The following is a 14,459-nucleotide window of genomic DNA, read 5'->3' as shown; positions in this document are numbered from 1 at the left end:
GTAAAATTGTACTCCTATTCCTTCCTTTTTTTTTTTTTTTTTTTGAGGTGGAGTTTTGCTCTTGTTGCCGAAGCTGGAGTGCAATGGCATGATCTCGATTCACTGCAACCTCTGCCTCCCGAGTTCAAGCGATTCTCCTGCCTCAGACTCTGGAGCAGCTGAGATTACAGGCTTGCACCACCATGCCCAGCTAATTTTTTGTATTTTTAGTAGAAATGAGGTTTCACCATGTTATCCAGGCTAGTCTTGAACTCCTAACCTCAGGTCATCTGTCTGCCTTGGCCTCCCAAAGTGCTGAGATTACAGGCATGAGCCACCACACTCGGCCAATCCCTTCATATTTTGTGCCATTTTTGTGATACACTTCATTGCTACATATGTAATAAATTCGACTGTGTAATGTTACTATGTTTGCTCTAAATAATTTCTAAGAAACCAAGCAATCTAATATGTATGATTGGAATTCCAGAAACAGAGAAGAAAATGAAGGGAAAAGAAAATACATTTGAAGAAATAATTGCCAAAAACTTCCTAAATTTTGTAAAAAACATGTACAGACTGAGCATCCAAATCTGAAATCCATATTACTCCAAAAATTCACATCTTTTTAAGTGTTGACATGATCTTCAAAGGAAATGTTCACTGGAGCATTTTGGATTTCAGATTTTTGGATTTTGGATGCTCACCTGATAAGTATAATGCAAATATTCTAAAAAAAAAAAAAAAAAAACCCACAAAGCCCGAAGCACTTTTTAATCCAAGCCTGGGTTCACTAAACACACACAAACACCCAAAGTACATCAAAGTCAAACTGCTAAAAAGCAAAATAAACAAAATTCTTAAGGCAGCCTGAAAAAAAGAGATACATTACATACAGGAGAATAATGATAAGAAAGATAATTAAATTTTCATTAGCAAAAATGGAGACCAGAAGAAATGAACACCTCTTTAAATGCTAAAAATAAACAAGAAAAGGCTATCAACACAGCATTCTAAATGCAGCAAAAATACCTTTCAAAATTAAGAGTGAAACTCTTGTTTTCCATATTTATGGAGTGAAGAGTTCAAGCAAATTCTTCCACAGAGAACAATTATGAAATCTGAACAAAATATTGCTTAAAAAACAACTACTTAAAGGCATTTAAAAGCGACCAGAAGCAGTCAGAAACCAGAAGTGAGTTTACACTTGAAAATCCACTTTGGAAATGGGTCAGAATTGTGAATTTGTGATGGTTTTGCCCTAGGATGTTTCCCCAAACTCCTTATCTCCAGAAGCAGAAAACTGAAGCCTTACCCACTCAGTGTGACAGAGGACAGAGTTCTTTCAGGGATGAAAGAGCAGCTGGAAATTTATAACTCTGCAAGTGCAAGAGTGTCAAAATCTCTGTAGGCTCTACACATCTTTCCATATCCCTGATCAACCATTATGAGTGCATGGGAGAAACTGATGGGACAATAATAGTTTTAGTCCAAGCAAGTTAATTGCCTATTAAAGTAAAAGCCAACAATCATCAGAAGAACATAAGAGTGTCCAGTGTTACTACAATGTATCACCTACAATATTCATTTTTCAACCAAAAATTACTAAGCATGCAAAGAAACAGGAAAGCATGACCCATACTCAGGATGAAAGGAAATCAATAGACAGTAATTCCAAGTGGGCCCAAATGCTGTATGTCAGGGGTCCCCAACTCCTGGGCCATGGACCAGTACCAGTCCGTGGCCTGTTAGGAACCCCCCTGCACAGCAGGAGGTGAGCTGTGGGTCAGCGAGCATTACCACCTGAGCTCTGCCTCCTATCAGATCAGCAGCAGCATTATATTCTCATAGGAGCACGAACCCTATTGTGAACTGTGCATGCAAGGGATCTGGATTGTGCTCCTTATAAGAATCTGATTTGGCCGGGCGCAGTGGCTCACGTCTGTAATCCCATTACTTTGGGAGGCCGAGACAGGCAGATCGCCTGAGGTCGGGAATTCGAGACCAGCCTGGCCAGCGTGGTGAAACCCATCTCTACTAAAAATACAAAAATTAGCCAAGTGTGGTGGCAGGCTCCTGTAATCCCAGCTACTCGGGAAGCTGAGGCACAAAAATCACTTGAATCTGGGAGGTGGAGGTTGCAGTGAGCCGAGATCACGCCATTGCACTCCAGCCTAGGCAACAGAGCAAGACTGTCTCAAAAGAAAAAAAAAAAAAAAAAAAGATCTCAGGTGGAACAGTTTCATCTCGAAACCATCCCCCGCCCCCATGTAAAAATTATTTTTGACAAAACCCATCCCTGGTGCTGCTGCTATATACTGAAGTCAAAGATTTCAAAGCAGCTATTATAAAGAATTAAAATGTGTCCAAATAATTAAAGGAAAATTTTGTCTCAATACATGAACAGATAGAGAATCTCAACACACAAGTGGAAATTACTTTCTAAAAAGAAAAATTTGAAATTCTAGAGTGAAACGTAAAGTGATAGAAATAAAAAGTTCACTACATGGACTCAATATCTCATTTGAGATGACAGTGAAAGGGGCAGTGAACTAAAAAGAGATCAAAAGAAACTATCCAACATGAAGAACAAAGAGTATAAAGATTGACCCATTTCAGAAACCTGTGAGACAAGGTAAATGGAGTCTCAGAATACAAGAGGAGAGAGGAAGGGTCACGCAAAATATCTGATGAGTAATGAATGAAAATTTCCCAAATTTGGTGGAAAATATTAACTTACAGATCTAATAAGTTCAACAAACCCCAAGCAGGATAAATACAAAGAAAACCATAGCTAGTTAGCACATTGGAGTCAAACTGCTAAAAATCAAGAAGAAAAATCCAAAAAGCATATATTTTGTCTGGTTTTCTTATTGTGTGTGGTAGGAAAGAAAATCCAAGACCAATTACTTTGGTAATGATTGGAAATAAAAGTCCTACACATTCCTTTTAAATCTGGCTCTCAAAAGACCTACTGATTAACTTGTACTCATTCTATCTCTATTTCTGTTATGCTTTATGTGCACCATCACTTACTTTTAGGATGCTCTGTGCATCCCATGACAACTACTCCTTTAAACCTGTCTATATTAGTCATCTATATGGTATAACAAAATGCCATAAATTGGATGGCTTAAACAACAGCTGTTTATTTCTCACAGTTCTGGAGGCTGGGAAGTCCAAGATCAACATGCTGGGAAATTCACTTCCTGGTGAGATTCCTCTTTCTGACTTGTAGCTGCCTGCCTTCTTGCTGTGTCCTCATGTGATGGAGAGAGAAAGAGCTCTGCTCTCTCTTCCTCTTCTTATAAGGACACTAATCTCATAATGAGGGCACTACCCTCCCGATCTAACTATCTGCCAAAAGCTCCACCTCCAAATACCATCATATGGGGGGTTAAGGATACAACATAAGAATTTGGGCAGGGGGGCAGGGAGGGAGGCAGGGGGCAGCCCCCGCCCGGCCAGCCGCCCTGTCCGGGAGGGAGGCGGGGGGCGCCTCCGCGTGGCCGCCGCCCCGTCCGGGAGGTGGGGGGCGCCTCTGCCCGGCCGCCCCTTCTGGGAAGTGAGGAGCCCCTCTGCCCAGCTGCCACCCCGTCTGGGAGGTGTACCCAACAGCTCATTGAGAACGGGCCATGATGACGATGGCAGTTTTGTCGAATAGAAAAGGGGGAAATGTGGGGAAAAGATAGAGAAATCAGATTGTTGCTGTGTCTGTGTGGAAAGAAGTAGACATAGGAGACTCCATTTTGTTCTGTACTAAGAAAAATTCTTCTGCCTTGGGATCCTGTTGATCTATGACCTTACCCCCAACCCGGTGCTCTCTGAAACATGTGCTGTGTCCACTCAGGGTTAAATGGATTAAGGGCGGTGCAAGATGTGCTTTGTTAAACAGATGCTTGAAGGCAGCATGCTCGTTAAGAGTCATCACCACTCCCTAATCTCAAGTACCCAGGGACACAAACACCGCGGAAGGCCGCAGGGTCCTCTGCCTAGGAAAACCAGAGACCTTTGTTCACTTGTTTATCTGCTGACCTTCCCTCCACTAATGTCCTATGACCCTGCCAAATCCCCCTCTGCGAGAAACACCCAAGAATGATCAATAAAAAATAAAAAATAAAAAAAAAGAATTTGGGCAGGGGGGAACACAAACATTTAGTCCATAACAATCTCACTGGTCCTCTTAAAGTAATGAAAACAATCTGAATTTATCAGTAACTTTTGATAGAGTTTTGGTTAAGCCCCTAGCATTAAAAGAATAAACGAACCCTTGGATTTCTAAGGTAAAACAAACGCTGTTCGAGCAATAGGATACATTCAAAGATTTCAGTTTAGGAAGAGTGATGGAAGAAATGATGCTGTCTAACCCAGTGCTTTTAAACGTTGTCAAACATTCCAGAATGATTCTTCATCTGAACCTTTCCTTTCCTTCTGTTATCTCCTTCTGAGTCACTGCCTTGGGGTTGGAATAAGAATACAATTTAACATATTGTTCAAATAATCATAGGAGGAGAGAGACAGAACATTCTGTGCCCTTCCGCCCTTTTTGGACCCTAAGGTGTAAAACTGTGTTAGCATCTTTTTAACCCATAACCATCATTGACATGGCACTTCTCAATCTGTTTTTCCTTTACTTCACAGAAAAGACTCTTCTCTTAGCAAGGGCCAAATGCTAGCACAAAATAAACTTATTTAATTGGACTTGTCCTTTTATTTCCAAGACTGATTTAACTGGGGTAGCCTAGGCTGACACACGAACAAAATTGAAACAATTCAAACCTGGAAACAAATTGCACCCATTTGCTGAACTTGAGTACTACATTTTAGCTGCACTTCAGATAAATTTAAAGGATTTTCAAAGTACTTTACCACTTCAAATTGGAAGTGAATGTGTAGCTATTTTTATAAAACTACTGAGAAAATTTGGACATTAAAATATTCTCCAAAACATCCTAAAGTGAAGTAATACTCACATGGCGGAGTTTCTGTTCCTTGAAAAGTGAAGCCAGTGTTTTTACCTTGGATATATGGAATATCTCTAGGAGGAATGGAAGTTTTGTTTTTGCTTTTTAAAGAAATTACTACCTTTAATACAGTGACAAATGGCATGCTATGAGGGAAGAATAAGGGGTGGAAAAATCAAGGGAAAGAGCCATGTCGGAACTCCTTCAGGCTAGCCACAGTAGGATGGCGTTCCCCCAGGCCACAGTCAGCACATTTCAACAGAACCACACTCTGGTCTGAGTTTGGTGGCTTTCGTTTTCATTTGTAATTCTAATCACATTTTTATTTGTTCCACACTTTCTTCTTGGCACCTCCTAATTATTGACACAAAGGACAAATTGGTCAAACTTCTGGCTAGAATTGGGATGCCTCGTACCTGACAGGACTTTGTGTTTATCTTTTACTGCCTAGAGTATAAGATTCTACCAGAAATTGGGCAAGTGAGATGTTTAAGATGCAAAGGGTGGAGATGGAAATTTCCAACCCTTGAAATGCACAAGAGAACAAAAAACATGTATTCTTGCACTTTTAGTTTAGGCTCATTTATTTTTCACAGTACATTTTACCCATGTGAAATATGAGGGGAAAATTACTTTACTTTGGATCTCTGTAAATTTCAAACTTCTTGAGCTGTAATACAGAGAAAATTTGACAACTGGCCCAGATGGTTAACTGTCTATTAATCTGATTTTGCTCTCCATGTTGAAACAAACTCAACAAGCTTGTCAGGGAACCAACAGCCTCCTCAGTTTGCCTCCACTTTCTCTCTACAGAGTTCCCGTCTCACCTGTCCAACTGTTTGAAACCTTTTCCATCTACCCTAACACTCCAAATTCTAGACATCAGTTTTTTTCCATCTCCCTAGCCAGAGTGTGGATAAAAGGCTTATCTCCTACATCTTGTTTTAAGGGGTCTGACCACATGCTCACTTAAAGGATAAAGCAGGCTCAAAGCCTGCCTATTAACTATGATGTATAAAAGGAACCAAATAGCTTCTTCTCTTTTTTTTTTTTTTCGAGACGGACTCTTGCTCTGTCGCCCAAGCTGGAGTGCAGTGGCATGATCTCAGCTGACTGCAACCTCCGCCTCCCAGGTTCAAGCGATTCTCCTGCCTCAGCCTCCCGAGTAGCTGGGATTACAGGCGCGCACCACCACGCCTGGCTAATTTTTTTGTATTTTTAAGAGACAGGGTTTTACCATGTTGGTCAGGCTGGTCTCAAATTCCTGACCTTGTGATCCACCCACCTCGGCCTCCCAAAGTGCTGGGATTACAGGCCTGAGCCACCGCGCCCAGTCGCATTTTTAAATTAAACTCAGGAAGTTATTCAATACTTGTATCTAGAGCATGTGCCTCCAGGTTCATTGAGCCAATACCTGGGTACATGAGAGAAAAGTTGCATTTTTAAGTTAGAGAAGAGTGGTTTTTGTTACATGAAGATTTTTCAACTCTATTAGAAAAGCTTCTGCGCGGAGGTCAGAATTTCTATGAACTGTTAAATTTCCCTTACAAAGTAAATCTGTCTCCCCAAGAAGTATAGAAATAGGTTACCCCGAGGATCAGGCCCACCTGATTCATAGCTACTTATAGGATCTGAGCCCACACGGTCAAGCAACACGGAGTGCATGGCAGTCCTTTGTTGTTTACAATGGTGATCGTGGGCAAAGTAAACAGCTGGTATGAATCCTTTAGGACAGCTGAGAGGCCCATAGACAATCACACAATTCAATTATTTTCATTTTGTGAGAAATCTGTTGGTATGGGAGAGGGAAGGCTGGAAAAACTCTCAAAACTGGCTTGATCCAGTGATTTCCAAACCTGAGTAATTATAAAAATTATCTGGGAGTTTGTGAAAATGCTGATTTCTAAGTGTCACCTCATCTACTTGAGTCAGCAAATAGAACTCTGATATTTATATCATTTTAAAAGCTCCCTGGGGCCAGGCAGGGTGGCTCATGTCTGTAATCCCAGCACTTTGGGAGGCTGAGGCAGGTAGATTGTTTGAGCCCAGGAGTTCAAGACCAGCCTGAATAACATGGTGAAACCCTGTCTCTACAAAAACTATAAAAATTAGCCTGGCGTTGTGGCACACACCTGTAGTCCCAGCTACTCGGGAGGCAGAGGCGGGAGGATGGCTTGAGCCCAGGAGTCAGAGGCTGCAGTGAGCAGCAATCGCCCCACTGCACTCCAGCCTGGGTGAAAGAGCGAAACTGTCTCAGAACAAAACAACAACAACAACAACAAAAAACTCCCTGGGTGATCAGAGGGCAGCTAGGTTTTGGGGATCTACTATTTTCTCATTTATTCTTATGTAGAATAAAAGAATTATTAAATTACAATGATAATATATCACATTATAGATGAATATCTGCATAACTCAGTGGTTTTGCATAATGACCAAAATAATGTTGGCAAAGTTAGAAAAGTTTTCCTGGAGTTATTCATGGATTCATGGCTGTGCACAAAGCCAGCCTGACTCTGGAGGGCTTTCTCTGCTTAGTTGCCCTTCCCCTTGCCACCATCCCCTTCATCTGAAAAAATTACTCTTGTTCCCCAATAAAATCTGTATTGTTATTTGTTAGATTATACAAACAGTGTATGCACGGCAAAAAATAAAATAAACACGTAAATGAAACAAAAGATATAAATGATTTCAAACTCTGTCATGTTTAGATAACTCTCATTCATTTGGGACCCATTATTTCATAAAAATCTTTATGCATATGTATAAATGTATAGCTCTAAATATATATATATATTTTTTACATATATATATATTTTTTTAACAGAGTCTCTCTCTGTCACCAAGGCTGTAGTGCAGTGGCACAATTTCAGCTCACTGCAACCTCCGCCTTCCGGGTTCAAGCAGTTCTCCTGTTTCAGCCTCCCGAGTAGCTGGGATTACAGGCGCCCACCACCACAACTGGCTAATTTTTATATTTTTAGTAGAGATGGGGTTTCACCATGTTGGCCAGGCTGGTCTCGAGCTCCTGGACTCAAGTGATCTGCCCTCCTCGGCCTCTCAAAGTGCTGAGATTACAGGCATGAGCCACCGTGCCTGGCCTAAATATATATATTTATGTAACTGTTGTAGAATAGATTATTAATCAGAAATATTAACCCCCTCCCCTACCCCCACATCCATGAGTAGAATATACTTCCCTATCCCTTGACTTTGTCACTTGCTTTGGCCAATGAAGGAGGAAGTTGACAATGTGCTAGTTTCATAGATGTCCCTCACTTGACATCTTGAGTTTCTGCCATTCCATGAGAAGAGCCCACAAGACAGCCTGCTAATACCAGGAAGAGGATGAGAGCCACATCCAGTGAAGCCTTCCCTGTAGGCCCAGCCCCACTTCCACTGATGTGGAAGCTAAATAAATATATGTTGCTCTATGGCACTGAGAGTTTGCAAATCTTTGTGACATAATAGCTAGGCAATGAAAAACCTTTTTTTTTTTTTTTTTGAGACGGGTCTCACTCTGTCACCCAGGCTGGAGTACAGGGGCATGATCTCAGCTCACTGCAGCCTCCGCCTCCCCAGTTCAAGCAATTCTCCTGCCTCAGCCTCCCAAGTAGCTGGGATTACAGACACGCACCACTACGCCTGGCTAACTTTTTGTATTTTTAGTAGAGAGGGGGTTTTGCCATATTGGCCAGGCTGGTCTCAAACTCCTAACCTCAGGTGATCCATCTGCCTCAGCCTCCCAAAGTGCTGGGATTACAGGCGTGAGCCACCATGCCCAGCTGAAAAACTTTTTTAAAATAATAAATTACATTATATTATCCATGCATACATGGTCATGTTGCATGATACCGTATTTTTGTAAGTTTTTGTGGTTGATTTTTGTTTCCTTGCTACATCTTTCCCATCCTCCTTACCATAACCTCCCCTCCAATACCCATGTAGCCAATGTTACCAATCTAGATTATATCTTTCCATACCTTTATCCATATAGCTATACACAAACATAGAAATATCTACATGAAGGAAGGTCGTCCTAGTTTGTTTTATGAAAATGGAATAATATTATAATTATGATGTCATGAGAGAGAAGTATGGTCAGATACCTATACATATATACATGCATATATGTATCTATATATGATACACATGCATATGTATACACACATACATATATACATACATACATATGACAGAGGGATGTAGACCTCTGTCAGGATGAGAAAAGGCTTCCCTGAGTGACTGATACTTAAGCTGAGCCATAAGGATGGTGTTATAGGCTAAATTGTGTTCCTCAAAAGTACATAAGTTGAGGTTCTAACCTTCATTAGCTCTGAATGTGACTTTTTGAGGATAGGGTCTTTAAAGAGGTAATGAAATTAAAATGAGTTCATTTGGGTGGGCCCTAATCTAATAAAACTGGTGTCCTTGTAGGAAGAGGAAATTTGGACACAAACACACAGAGAGAAGACCATGTGAAGACCCAGGGAGAAGACAGTGACCTATAAGCCAAGGAGAGAGGCCTCAGAAAAAACAACCCTGGCCAGGCGCGGTGGCTCACACCTGTAATCTCAGCAATTTGGGAGGCCAAAGTGGGTGGATCACCTGAGGTCTGGAGTTCGAGACCAGCCTGACCAACATGGAGAAACCCCATCTCTACTAAAAATACAAAATTAGCCAGGCATGGTGGCATATGCCTATAATCCCAGCTACTCAGGAGGCTGAGGCAGGAGAATCGCTTGAACCCGGGAGGCAAAGGTTGTGGTGACCCGAGATCACACCATTGCACTCCAGCCTGGGCAAAAAGAGCAGAACTTCGTCTCAGAAAAAAAGGAAAGAAAGAAAGAAACCAACCCTGCTGACACCTTGATCTCAGACTTCAAGCCTCCAGAATTGTGAGACAATAGATTTTTGTTGTTCGAGCCATCTAGTCTGTGGCACTTTATTACGGCAGCCCTAGGAAACTAATATAGATGAATAGGAGTTTTCCATTACAGGGAGATAAGGAAAAGGGTACTTACACATTGCTGGTGGAAATGGACATTTTAACAGCCTTTTTGGATAGCAATTTGGCAATAGCTATGAAAAATTTGTTTCCAGTTATTTTGCCACTACAATGCAATTTTAAAAACACTTACATATTTATCCTCACTTACTGAATGGGCTTTTATTTCTATGAACAGATTCCCAAGAGTGAAACTGCTGGCATGAGATCTTGTTAAAAAATGCTTTTCTTGTGGGTTTCCCCAGAGTCCTGTTGTCCCTACAATTATACTATAAAACAGCTGATCTCAGAATATTTCATTTCCTAAAGTTCAAGTTTTATATCAAGCATAAAAATCAGTTCGAAAAATTGCTCTCAACAAAATAAGAGGTAGCAAAAGTCTGTAACTATGCAGATTATATTAGTTTTCTATCGCTGCATAAAAATTACACAAACTTAGGGGCTTAAACAACACACATTTATTATTTCACAGTTTCTGCAAGTCTGGAGTCCAGGAAGGGCTTAGCTAGGTTCTCCTCAAGGCTGCAGTCGAGGTGTTAGTTGAGCTGTGTGCTCATCTGGATGCTCAACTAGGGGAAAATCTACTTCCAAACTCATTCAAATGGTTGGCAGAATTCATTTCTTTGCAGTTGGAAGGCTGAGGGCCCAGCTTCTTGCTGGCTGGAGGCTGGAGGTCATCTGCATGACCTTATCATATAGGTTTCCCCAATATTGCCAATGACTTCATCAAGCCAACAAGGAGAGTCTGTAAAGTGAGTCTGTTAGCAAGACAGAGACTTACATAACATAATCACAGAAGCGACACCGCGTCAACTTTGTCATATTCTATTGGTTAAAAGTAAGTCACAAGTCCTGTCTATGTTCATGGGAAGGGGATCACACAAAGGCATGAACACTAGAAGGCAGAAATCATAAGGGCCACCTTACAGTCTGTCTGCCACACAGATTTGAAACCTTCCTTGTCTGTGGCTAGGTGAGGTGGCTCACGCCTATAATCCCAGCACTTTTGGAGGCCAAGGCAGGTGGATCACCCGAGGTCAGGAGTTTGAGACCAGCCTGGCCAACATAGTGAAACCCTGTCTCTACTAAAAACACAAAAAATAGCCAGGCATGGCAGTGCACATCTGTAATCCCAGCTACTTGGGAGGCTGAGGCAGGAGAGTCGCTTGAACCGGGGAGGTGGAGGTTGCAGTGAGCCCAGATTGTGCCACTGCACTCCTGCCTGGGCAACAAAGTGAGACTCTGTCTCTAAATAAATAAATAAAATAAAATAAAACAAAATAAAATAAAATAAAATCTTCTGGGCCCGCGTGGTGGCTCATGCCTGTAATCCCAGCACTTTGGGAAGCCAAGTCATATGGATCACTTGAGGCCAGGAGTTCAAGACCAGCCTGGCCAACATGGCAAAACCCCATCTCTACTAAAAATATAAAAATTAGCTGGGCGTGGTGGTGGGCATCTGTAATCCCAGCTACTCAGGAGGCTGAGGCAGGAGAATCACTTGAACCTGGGAGGCAGAGGTTGCAGTGAGCCGAGATCATGCCACTGCACTATAGCCTGGGCAACAGAGAGATATTCTGTCTAAAAAAAAAAAAAAAGAAAGAAAGAAAAGAAAAGAAAAAAAGAAATCTTCCTTGTCTGTGAATGAAAATACGTAATTTTTTTTTGGTATTCCACTAATCAAATATATCAATGTGCCTGATTTCTCAAAACAAGTCAGTAAAGATACCTGATGTTCCTTGCTTCCTTCCTTGGCTTTCTATGGCTTGATGTTTCTTTCACTTTATTACAATTAAATTGAAGTCAACAAACATTTGTGAATACCTGCTAAGTATCAGTCTTTTCGGAGGTATTGAGAGGCCTAATCACTTCCATTTTTTAAGACTACCGTTATACTATAAAATCTGAAGAAATGAGTAATAATGGTTACAACATTGCTGTATATTTTAAATGGAAAGTGTAGAACTGAAAAAATGTAACATCCAAAATTAAAAAGTCACCGGGTGAACTTTATAGCAGAACAAACATAAGAGGGAAAGTCAGTTAATAGAACAATAAAAATTATCCAATCTGAAAAACAAATGAAACATTTTTTAAAAAACTAACAGAGCCTGAGGAAGCTGAAGGACAATATCAAGGGGGTTGATGTAGGGGCAACTGGAGCCCCAAAAAGAAAGAAAAGAGAAAATGCAGTAGAAAAGAAATGTATGAGGAAATGATAGCAACAAAACTCCCCAAATTTGGTGAAAGACAAATTGATAGATTTAAGAAACCCTAATCAGGATAAATACAAGGAAAACCACATCTAGACATATCCTAGACAGACTGCTTGTGATAGTTTTGACATGGCCCCCACTGACCTCAACCTCCTGGTGCTCATGCCTTTGTATAATCCCCTTCCCTCAAGTGTGAGCTGAACCTAGTGACTTGCTTTTAATGAATAGAATACAACAAAACTAATGGGATGTCACTTCCATGATTAGGTTACAAAAACTGTGACTTCCATTTTGGTAGGGCGCTCTCTCTCTGTGTCTCTGTGTGTGTGTGTGTGTGTGTGTGTGTGTGTGTGTGTGTGTGTGTACATGAAGCAGCCTGCCATGTTGTGAGATGCTGTATGGAGGGGACCATGTGTCAAGGAACTAAGGGAAGTCTCTGGCCAATAGCTCATGAAAAACTGACATGTCTCTGGCCAACAGCCACAAGGAACGGAATGCTGGCAACCACCACATGAATGAACTCTGTGAAAATTCTTCACAGTCAAGCCTGAGAAGAGCCTTGTGAGGAGACTCGAAGCCAAAGCAGAGGACCAAGAACCCTTAGCTACACCCAGATTCCCAATCCACAGAAATTATGAGATAATAAGTGTCTATTGTTTTACCAGCTAAGTCTTGGAACAATTTGTCACACAGCAATAAATAACCAATACACTGCTGAAAACCAAAAATTAACAGGAAACTGTGAAAGTAGCCAGGAAAAAAAGCAATATATTACATTCCAGGGGGAACATTATTCAGTGGCATTGGACTTTTTATCAGAAGCTGTGGGGGCCAGGAGGCAGTGAATGATATTTTTCAAGTGCTTGAAGAATTAAACTGTCATTTCAGCATTCTATATCCAGCCAAAATATCCTATGAAAATGAAAACAAACAACAAAAAAACTAAATAAGTGTTTAAATAAAGGAAAACTAAGAGACTTCATTACCACCAGATGTGCATTACAAGAAATGCTGGACCGGACAACTCATGGCGGCGGTGGCGGCAGCTGCTTGGGCGCGGTGCGGTGGTGACTGAGCTACAAGCCTGGCGGCGGGTGTGCGCCGAGCCCCGGCCCAGCGCGGCCCCCGCGTGCCTCCCAGGCTCCGCATCCCCGATGCTGCGCGGGTGCTGAGCCCGCTCCGGCCGGGACGATGGTGAAGTATTTCCTGGGCCAGAGCGTGCAACGGAGCTCCTGGGACCAAGTGTTAGCCGCCTTCTGGCAGCGGTACCCGAATCCCTATAGCAAACATGTCTTGACGGAAGACATAGTACACCGGGAGGTAACCCCTGACCAGAAACTGCTGTCCGGGCGACTCCTGACCAAGACCAACAGGACGCCCCGCTGGGCCGAGCGACTGTTTCCTGCCAATGTTGATCACTCGGTGTACATCCTGGAGGACTCTATTGTGGACCCACAGAATCAGACCATGACCACCTTCACCTGGAACATCAACCATGCCCGGCTGATGGTGGTGGAGGAACGATGTGTTTACTGTGTGAACTCTGACAACAGTGGCTGGACCGAAATCCGCCGGGAAGCCTGGGTCTCCTCTAGCTTATTTGGTGTCTCCAGAGCTGTCCAGGAATTTGGTCTTGCCTGGTTCAAAAGCAATGTGACCAAGACTATGAAGGGTTTTGAATATATCTTGGCAAAGCTGCAAGGCGAGGCCCCTTCCAAAACACTTGTTGAGACAGCCAAGGAAGCCAAGGAGAAGGCAAAGGAGACAGCACTGGCAGCTACAGAGAAGGCCAAGGACCTCGCCAGCAAGGCAGCCACCAAGAAGCAGCAGCAGCAGCAACAGTTTGTGTAGCCAGCCCACCACCACCACAGCACCCCAGACAGCTAGGCTTAGCCCCTCTGCCCTCCCTCCATTGTACTTGATCATTAAAAATCAACTTCCAGCCCTATCCACTGTCTGGGTGGTGGGTTGTGGGGATGCAGTTTGGCATCTGCAGTACACCAAGCACATGATTCATGTCTGAGCCAGGTCTGCTTATTCTCCCATTAGGCAGCTGAGGACCGAAGCACAGAGGTGCGGTGACTTGCCCAGGGTTCCAGGTAGCCTCCAGGTTAACTGGCAGTAAGTGCTAGACTGTAAGCCCGACGAGGGCAGGGCTTTTGGTTTTGTTCTCTGATGTGTCTCAGTATCTAGCACATAATAGACACTCAATAAATACTTGTTGAATTCAGTCAGCCCCCCAACCCCCCAAAAAAAAAGAAATGCTAGAGGGAGTTCAGCAGATTGACAGAA

The 14,459-nt window shown here is 42.4% G+C and overlaps 1 protein-coding gene across 1 annotated transcript; it reads left to right on the top strand.

The window, feature by feature from the left end:
• Positions 1 to 13,207: 13,207 nt before the first annotated feature.
• On the top strand, positions 13,208 to 14,220 carry LOC457709 (PRELI domain-containing protein 1, mitochondrial-like). Its single transcript, XM_054658345.2, has one exon. The coding sequence runs from the start codon at positions 13,359 to 13,361 to the stop codon at positions 14,016 to 14,018; it is 660 nt and encodes a 219-aa protein (XP_054514320.1). The 5' UTR covers positions 13,208 to 13,358; the 3' UTR covers positions 14,019 to 14,220.
• Positions 14,221 to 14,459: the final 239 nt, after the last annotated feature.

Source organism: Pan troglodytes, chromosome 1 (genome assembly GCF_028858775.2).
Source record: "Pan troglodytes isolate AG18354 chromosome 1, NHGRI_mPanTro3-v2.0_pri, whole genome shotgun sequence".
In the NCBI taxonomy this organism is placed as follows: domain Eukaryota; kingdom Metazoa; phylum Chordata; class Mammalia; order Primates; family Hominidae; genus Pan; species Pan troglodytes.
Note: the sequence above shows the minus strand (reverse complement) of the source record. Positions and strands in the feature narration are given on the sequence as shown.